Below are 9758 nucleotides of genomic sequence, written 5' to 3'. Positions count from 1 at the left end.
AGTATGGAATCCAAGCCTCTGGATTTCATTACGGAAGATTTAAGACCGGTTCAGGTCTGTTTCACTTTCATCTCCGTATACTTGTGCAACTGTAGCCTGAGTTATTCACAAGCTTTTAAGGCAGGCTCAGCAGGTCTGTTTTCATCCGTATTGCTTGCCATCGTTTTGCTTGGAGGCTGAAGGATGATAATCACCGGGACCGACCTCTCGCATGGTTTGCAAGGCCATTACACGTTGACTCTCTATTGGACAGTTGGAGGAGTCACAGGTAGAATGTACAGTACAGATGTTCAAGATTGCGCAGAAGTTTCATTGTTTCAATGCCGACTCTGGTCTCGTACGTGTGCGATCCAAGCCTTGTGGAGAGAAACTAGCGGTTGAGCACAAGTCTTGTCTCACTGCAAAGTCTCTGCCTCTGGCAACGCGAAGGCGAAGCAGATTCTCTAGTGAAGCTAAAGCACTTCATATGCTAAAACGATTTCGAAGAGCATTTTCGACAGGAACAGATATGACCAAAAGTTTTGGCTCTAGTTTCTAATTCGAAAAGGGCTTCGCCTTTTTTGGTGGCTTCAGGTGCGAAACCATTTTTTTTATCCCGTTTATAGGGCTCCTTGGTAAGCTGGATCCGGAGCTCTCTTAGAAGCCCTCTAAGAGGGCCAAGACCAAGTTTTTCTATGAACAGAACATGCAAAGAACAGCCAGTGCGTGTAATAAGTGAATGAGAAATGAGAGCTCCGACCGGAGTAATAGTATATATGACGCTAGAGGTACAAATGAGCTTCTCATTACACAGGCTACATGGAAGAATGAAGATTCAGGGCATGCAGCTCCGATCCTGCCTAGTATTAAGCTACACCTTTTGACACCATAACTGAACACCATCATCACATACACTGGACAGCATCTAGCAACTATAAGAACTGCTGATTACTGATGAGCTATAGAGGAAACTAGCTATAGAGATATATATACGAGCTGTAGTAGTACAAGTACAGCAGTAAAAACGCAGTACTCCTAACACCCCTACCACCATGCACCTCCTAAGCTGATACCTGATCCAGCCAAAACCACTTGGCCGGCCCCTGAACCTAGCTACCGCTGCCGCTACTCGATCTCTACTACTAGCACCTGCCACACGAAGCTAGCAGCTAGCTAGCTGCTCTTCCTGGGCTTGGGCTCCGGGCAGGCCACCCTCCGGCGCTTCTTCTGGGCGGGCGGCGGCTTTTGCGCCGCGGGGTGCGGGCGCCAGAAGAGGCGCTCCAGCCGCAGGCTGAACACCTCCACCTCGAACAGGCGCTTCCGGCACAGCGCGGGGGGCGCGGGCGCCGGCGGGCACGTCCCCGGCGGCTTCACCTGGCTCTCCCCGCTCGTCGGCGTCCGGCACCGGTAGTCCTCCTCCTCCTGCGGCCACATGGTCGCGGCGGCGGCGCTCTCCTCCGCTACCGCTCCTGCGGCTCCCGCCCCTGCCCCGTGCAGGAGGAGCGGCGAGCTGCACGGCGAGAACGCCGGCGGCGCTGGCTTGTAGAACTCCGGCGACGCAGACATGGCGGCGGGTATGGGAATGGATTGCTCGGGCTGTGTGTGCTAGCTGGTTCTTTGTTGAGAGAAGAGAAGACAAGAGGGAGGTGAGGCGGAAACTTCTCCCTGGGTTGGGGTTCTTGCTTGGGGATATGGTCTGCTTTTGGGAGAAAGGGCCCTTTGTTTCGGCCCTTTTCTATTGGGCGGGTGTCCTTTTGTACCCAGCACGTTCGAATCATAATGTTATTGCATTTAGGTCCTTGATGAATGATGATGGTAGCCCCAATCCCCCACCCAAAATCCTGCACAGTGCACACAGCACACATGCATGGTATTGGTATGGATACTCCACTGACCACTGGGCCACCACTCGCTTCAATTATTAGGTTGAATAAAGGAAATGACGTACTCAGTGCAGAGAGATTCCGCTTTGTGCGGAGTTTGAAAAAGGGTGTTAGTGGCAAACTTTACCCTCACCTGTGCAATACAAGGAGACCGCGACTTGAACTCGGGATCTTCCGATCACAGACGGAAAGACTCTACCGCTTGCACCAGACCCACCCTTCATTAGGTTCAATACAGATACGGTGCTAAAAAAAATCTTAGTCCGAATCTCATGGTGCTAAAAATATTCGCCTTGTTCGTTTGGCTTATAAGTCATACTTTTTTAGCCAATAAATAGTATTTTTCTATCACAACAAATCAACCAACAATACTTTAAACCATAATTTATTAGCCAAACGAACAGAGCAACTGTACTAAACGCTCACATTCCTAGCATCGTGTTAGCACGACCTCACCTGCATGCCCATGTCCCATCATCACAACACCCTCTTCCTTAGGTATCTGGTAAAGGTAGCCTTTCACTCCGGATCTCCTAGAAACCTACGTTCTGTCATAATAATATTTTTCTCTTAAAACAAATCAGCCAACCTACTTCCTATTTCCGTCACGAAAGCGACCACGCATGGTTGTTTGAAAAATTTTTTACCATTGATTGATGACATATATATACGTTCTCTCCACCTCAATAAAAAAACAATTGTAGAAAAAAAAATATTTCACGATATATATATAGACATCTAGTGAGATAAAAACGTCTTCCTCCTCATATATTGTTATTAAAATAGGTTAGCAAAAGAAAAAATAGTTCATGTAGAGGTAGGAAAAATTCAATTAGCTAGTTTGACCACCGGCCTGTTCGGGAGACCGTATCGTATCGTGGATTATTTACTGCTGGCTGGTTTGGTGTGAGAGAAAAACACTGTTCCTAGCTAAAAATTTACTATCGTTTACGAGGAAGCGAACAGGCTGCGAGTATAATTATATTCATTCATTCAATCATGGTAGAGGAGCCCCCGGGCCCGGCCCTCTTCTCTCCGCCGATGGGTGTGGTTTCAGGATGCAGGCGGGGCGGGTTTTTAACGTTGCCCACCAACCCGCCCCGCAAAATCAACGTTCGCGGACAACGCGGTTCAGCTGCAAGTTCCTTGTGGCCTAACATCGTTTGGTCCGCCAAACCCGCTGGACAACACAATAAGCTCGCAAAGAACCCGCAAGAACCACAACTCAGTACGGCACGATCGACATTGATGCGCTAGGTTCAACCACGCCGGCCGCCATGCGGACCGACGTGACGTGCGTACCTACGAAGTAGCCACGGACGACGTCGGCGGTGGCGTTCTCGCGCTCGATCTGCGACATCTGCCCGATCTTCTCCGCGAGCGTCATGCGCCCCAGCAGGTCGTCGATCCGACGGTTCAGCGGCTGCCTCGGGTCCTTGTACCTGGCGCCGCCGTAGTACTGCTGCTGCTGCGCCCCTCCTCCGGCAGCCATTGCCGTCGGCGTGCCGAAGCCGCAAAGAAGCAGCACGAACACGGCGGCACTGGTCGTTGCAAGGACGACACCGTCATCTGATGGGACCCCCATAGGTCAGCAGCTCAGCTAGCTCAGCTCAGGTGCGTGCTGTACTGCTGCGACTGGCTACTTCTTCACCTGCAGTTCACGCACATCTTGGTGTGTATACTTATGGGCAGAGGTATAGCGCCCAAATCTAATTGTTAATTCAGATAAAAGGTTTTGCCTGGGTAATCTCAGAGGATCACGTTGCTTTGCATCGATCAGAGGATCACATTGTGGGTTTTGCAGCGTAGTCTGTTATGTCCGCGAAAAATTTGTCCGCAAAGTTTATAGCTTAGCGGCTGGCCGCAAGCCCGCTAACAAACTTTGCGACGAGTGATGCGGGTTAGCGGCCGGCCACGAACGAGCCCGCCTGCAAGCAGAGTGTGGTTACTCCTTGAGCTGGAGGTATCCGTTGGGCGTGCAGTTGATTTGGCCCAACTATTAGTTCCACCGATCCTATTTAATAAGCCAAATTAATAAAATACGGCACCACATCGTCGATGTACAAATACAGCAATGCCAGGGACCTATACGCAAGAAGAAGAAGGGGAAACGGGCGGAGGCAGCCGACAAGCAGATCATAGGATACCACATCGCCGCCCCGCCTCCGCTGTCCGCTCCGCGCGGCCGCCTCCGCCTCCGCCTCCGCCTGGGATTCCATGAGCCGCCGCGAATTTGCGGATAGGCGCTGCGACTGCTTGTCTGTCTGTCACCAGGGCTCGGCCCTGACGAGCGCGCGTGCCTCACGTACTTGGCTGCCGCCCGCCGCAGGCCGCAGGCCGCAGCCCCGACGACGCGACTCGCGAGCATCGGATGCCCCCGCCCGTGCGCCTAGATTTTTTATTCGTCCGGCCACGTTCCGCCTGTCGCGGCAACCGGCCGCGCCGGACGAAGACGTGTCCCCTGCCACTGCCGTCGACGAGAGCGCCGCAGTCCGCAGACAAACGCGTTCAGAGTCAGATGATGGTTGGAAATCACTATTGGGCACGGTAGGACTTTCGTTTGTATTTGATAAATATTATTTAATTATGGTCTAACTAGGCTCAAAAGATTCGTCTCATAATTTACAATCAAACTGTGTAATTAGTTATTTTTTTATCTATATTTAATACTTCATATATGTGTCCAAAGATTTGATGTGATGGAGAGAGAGTGAAAAAACTTGAAATCTAAACAAGGCCAGAGAATCCCTAGACTGGGGCTAGGAATCGGTATTTGGTAGTGTAGCACTTTCGTTTGTATTTGATAATTATTGTTTAATCATGATCTAACTAGGCTAAAAAAAATCCGTCTCGTAATTTACAATCAAACTGTGTAATTAGTTATTTTTTATCTATATTTAATACTCCATACATATGTTCAAAGATTTGATGTAATAAAAAAGAGCGAAAAAACTTACAATCTAAACCAGGCCTATCTTCTTATTCTTCTTTTTTCGTTTTCGTTTGAGAGGAAAATCGTGACAGGTACTCGTCGTTGCTGAGCGTTACTGCTAGCGCTAGCATGTAGTACTAGTATTACATTTTTTTAACATGACGCCGCGCGAGAGAGAAAGAGGGGTGCCTTTGGCTTGATCAACTGAAAGCTTGTCGTATATAACATGCGCTCGAGCTAGAAAGCCTAATAAGCCGAGTTTTTTTTATAACTACAAGGTCGGTCTTACTGAGAGGTGTCTTACTGAGAGGTTTCGTGACGTTGTTTTTAAGACTATTATATCGTAAGGAATGAAATAAAATATAAATGAAATATTATTTCTCAATAAAAAAAGTTTCCTTCTATGGTTTTATAGACATTTAATTTCATAACTCGAAACTCACAAAGATTAAGTAATCGTGTCAAGAGTGTTTGGGCCCCATGAAACTCGTTCCTTCTCTATCTTCTTGAAAACATTGCCACGTCATCGAAAATGCTTATATGACAGCATATCAAATACAAATGAAACTCCCACCGAGAATGGCATAATAAACCAAGAGTTGAAGCGGTTCTGTTGGAGCGGTCCTAACCAAAAACTCTTTGCAGTTTCTATTGAAATTATTTGATTTAAGGTTGGGCCAGGTCCAATTAAATCCAACAAAAATAACTAGCGCAACAAATTACACGTCATGTTATAATGCACAAACATGTTCACTAGTAATTGTTAGATTAATAGGCAATTTCCATGTCATTTTAATTCCATAATTTAACAGCATGATGATGACATGTAAAGAAATATTAATCATTGAAATCATGATATCGATTATCTCCATGGTGAAAATACATGCTAGATCATGTATCATGTGAAACATATAAAAAACAGAAACATGTGAACTTGATTCATAAATCATAACAGAGAGAAACTAGCATGATATACATCTCAGATTTTCAACAAGCATAAGGCTACATATGAAGCAACATGACTGTAACGATAAAGCACATATATGGAGCATATATTTGACAGAAACAAACTGGTAAAACTGAACATAGGGAACAAACTGAGAGAGGATGAAACGATCATACCCTCCCGTCCGTGATTCCGAAGTTGACATGCTGTAGGAGAAGAATCCTCGACGAAGAAGACGAAGACCCTCGACGAAGAAGACGCCGGTGATCGGGAAGAAGACGAAGACTCTTGGGCAGTCGCGTAGACGCTCCCAAAAACCTAATTGCCGATCCCCCGTGCAAGGTCCCGAACGACAAGGGCTTCGAAGGCACCTGCCCTCTCGCTCCTCCGTGCGCGCAGAGTTACGAGATGAGGAAAGCTATCGAACAACTAAACTCGTTTCTGGAATGTGTTCTCTCTTTTTAACTGGAGTTGGAAGAATAGCAAGGGAAACCGAGAAGCCTCAGAGGCATGGAGGCATGCGCTGGGAAGACCAAGAGACTCAGGGAGACCACACCACGCCCGCCTGCCTGCCTCACCTCGCCATGCCATGCCCTGGCCCGAGCCCGAGCCCGGCCCGGCCGGTGGCGCGCGCGCGTGTGGCACGCCCTTGTCCTTTTCTCAACCTCTCAAATTAGAAGGATCCATTCAAATCATTTAAGTTGAGTCAACATCCTTTTAACTTTCAATCCGGTACAAATAATAATACACACAATTACAAGCCATAGAGTTGTTGATTTATTAGATATATAAATAGGCCTAGCCCATAATAAATCCAACAATCCCCACCAAACTCTAGGGTTTGTAACTGTATAGTTCCAGAATCACAATTCTTTGATATACCAGTGTTTCGATGGAGACTGTTAAGTTGAACATCTACCTAGAACAAGAGTTTCACTCAGTCACAACTGAACAATGGACTATGCCTTGAATTGACAGTTTGTGTGAGGTGAGATTCACTCAAGTCCTTTGCTGGTACTAGGTTGCAACAAGCATCCCCGCTGTTTGAAGCATATAAGTCACACTTCTATGCCTTTTATGAGTGTTTAGGGATAACCCAGGGCCCATAGACTGTGATCAGCAGTCTGACTCATATAGGTGTACTTCTCAAAAGATGTTCTGTAGGACAACATTTCATCTTTATAAGACTCTCGAAATACATTAAGGTAAACACCATCCTGCCTTACAGAAAGAAAGATATGCATCAGAGATAGATTCATAGGGAACTTTCCTCTCAATCTACTTATAGCTTGTTTCACCACTCTACTTCATGGGATCTCCGATCACATAGAGCAGGTTACCACTACAGTAGACTTTCACGTGGGTCTCATACCCATCTCTCTCGATGCACTTTCTATCACATTTCGTGATAGTCCCTTAGTGAATTGATCTGCCAGATTATTCGACGTGTGGACATAGTCCAACGTTATAACTCCGGAGGTTTTCAACTTTTTGACAGTCTTTAATCTTCTTTTAACATGCCTTGTGGACTTCATGTTATTCCTGGAACTGTTGACCTTTGTAATCACAGTCTGGTTGTCATAGTTCATTGAAATAGCCGGTATCGGTTTTTCAACTACCGGTAAATCCAATAGGAAATCACGAAGCCACTCGGCCTTAGCTCTAGCAGTGTCCAATGCAGTGAGTTCTGCTTCCATTGTAGACTTCATTAAGATAGTTTGCTTGCAAGACTTCCAGGAAACAGCGCCACCTGCAAGCAGAAACACATATCCGCTCGTGGCATACAGCTCATCAGCATCAGAAATCCAGTTGGCATCACAATAGCCTTCCAGCACTTTTGGATGTCCAGTATAATGAATACCATAAGTCATAGTACCTTTCAGATAACGCAGCACTCTCTCAAGAGCACGCTAGTGATCATCTCCTAGGTTTGACACAAACCGGCTCAGCTTGCTCATAGCATATGAGATGTCAGGCCTTATCGCACTCGCAAGGTACATGAGTGAGCCAATGATCTGGGAGTATGTTAGTTGATCCCTTGCTATTCTTTGATTTTTTTCTCAATAGCACGCTAGGATCATAAGGCGTGGGAGCAGGATCACAGTCACTAAAACCAAAGCGACTTAATACCTTTTCCACATAGTGGGACTGTAACAGAGTTACCCCACCATCACCTTCTCTAATAAGCTTGATGTTTAAAATAACATTAGCTTCTCCCAAATCTTTCATTTCAAAATTGCTCGACAGAAGTTTCTTTACTTCCATAATCACATTGAGATTTGATCCAAAGATCAGGATGTCATCAACATATAGGCACAACATAACAGCTTCACACCCACCATATCGATAATACACACATGTGTCAGCTTCATTCATAGAGAAACCATTAGATGTTAAAGTATTATCAAACCTTTCATGCCATTGCTTAGGTGCTTGTTTTAGGCCATATAATGATTTTAACAACCTGCACACCTTGTTCTCTTGACCATCCGTAATGAACCCTTCTGGCTGATCCATATAGATCTCTTCTTCTAACTCTCCATTTAGGAAAGCTGTCTTAACATCCATCTGATGAATGATAAGACCATAAGAGGCAGCCACGGCAATTAAGGTGCGAATTATAGTCAATCGAGCAACTGGTGAATAGGTGTCAAAGAAATCTTCACCCTCTTTTTGAGTATATCCTTTGGCCACAAGCCTTGCCTTGTACCTCTCAATTATACCATCAGGCCTAAGCTTTTTCTTGAAAATCCATTTGCAACCTATAGGTTGACAACCATAAGGACGGTCAACGACCTCCCAAGTTCCATTAGACATAATAGAATCCATCTCACTTCTTACTGTTTCCTTCCACAAGTCAGCATCAGGAGAAGAATATGCCTCTCTAATGGTGGTTGGTATGTCTTCCACAAGGTACACTAAATAGTCATCACCAAAGGATTTTGCAACCCTCTGTCTCTTGCTCTTTTGAGTGACTATAGTGTCATCTTCCTCAGGGATGTGCACATGAGAATCTTCAGCATGATCTGTTGGAATAGACAGTTCGTGTTCATGGGGAATTATAGTCTCATGACTTATTTTACTAGGTGTATTCTTCATTGGAAATTCATTCTCAAAGAATGTAGCGTCTCTAGATTCCATGATTGTATCAACATACATATCAGGAACTTCAGATTTTATAATTAAGAACCTATAACCAACGCTGTGAAATGCATAACCAAGGAAAATACAATCAACAGTTTTAGGCCCAAGTTTACGCTTTTTGTTGATTGGCACATTTACTTTAGCCAAGCAACCCCAAGTGCGCAAATATGAGAGATTTAATCTTCTCTTTTCCCATTCCTCAAATGGTGTGATCTCTTTATTCTTTGTTGGAACTCTATTCAGGACATGACATGCTGTCAAAATCGCCTCACCCCACCATTCCTTGGATAATCCCGCTGTACTCAACATGGCATTCACTAACTCTGTTAGAGTGCGGTTTTTCCTTTCAGCAATCCCATTGGATTGTGGTGAGAATGGTGGTGTCCTCTCATGAACAATACCATGTTCCACACAAAACTCATCAAAGACATTAGAGAAATATTCTCCACCTCTATCGGACCTTAACCGCTTTATTTTCCTCTCAAGTTGGTTCTCAACTTCAACTTTATAGGTCTTAAAATAATTAAACGCTTTATCTTTTGTTTTTAAGAGATACACATAGCAAAACCTGGTGGAGTCATCTATAAACGTGATAAAGTATCTTTTATTGCCTTTAGTCAAAATTCCATTCATTTCACACAAATCAGAATGGACAAGTTCTAGAGGTGCTAAATTCCTCGCCTCAGCAGCCTTGTGAGGCTTGCGGGGTTATTTTGATTCAACACATACATGGCACTTAGACTTTTTGACCAAATTGAATTTAGGAATTAAATTTAGATTTGCTAACCACATAAGACAGCCAAAACTTGCATGACAGAAACATGAATGCCATAAATCCGACTCATCAGAAATATTAACACAATTCACCATTTTA

At 45.2% G+C, this 9758-nt stretch overlaps 1 protein-coding gene across 1 annotated transcript; it reads right to left on the bottom strand.

The window, feature by feature from the left end:
• Positions 1-725: 725 nt before the first annotated feature.
• Positions 726-1686, bottom strand: LOC136539412 (cyclin-dependent protein kinase inhibitor SMR1-like). Its single transcript, XM_066531368.1, has one exon. The coding sequence runs from the start codon at positions 1543-1545 to the stop codon at positions 1153-1155; it is 393 nt and encodes a 130-aa protein (XP_066387465.1). The 5' UTR covers positions 1546-1686; the 3' UTR covers positions 726-1152.
• Between the last annotated feature and the right edge of the window lie 8072 nt (positions 1687-9758).

The sequence above is a fragment of the Miscanthus floridulus genome, chromosome 2 (assembly GCF_019320115.1).
Source record: "Miscanthus floridulus cultivar M001 chromosome 2, ASM1932011v1, whole genome shotgun sequence".
In the NCBI taxonomy this organism is placed as follows: domain Eukaryota; kingdom Viridiplantae; phylum Streptophyta; class Magnoliopsida; order Poales; family Poaceae; genus Miscanthus; species Miscanthus floridulus.
The sequence above is the reverse complement of the archived record's forward strand: the minus strand, read 5'-3'. Positions and strand labels throughout refer to the sequence as shown.

Excerpts from the sequence above, each read along its gene's own strand:
- LOC136539412 (XM_066531368.1), bottom strand. The coding sequence starts at position 1,545 with ATGTCTGCGTCGCCGGAGTTCTACAAGCCAGCGCCGCCGGCGTTCTCG.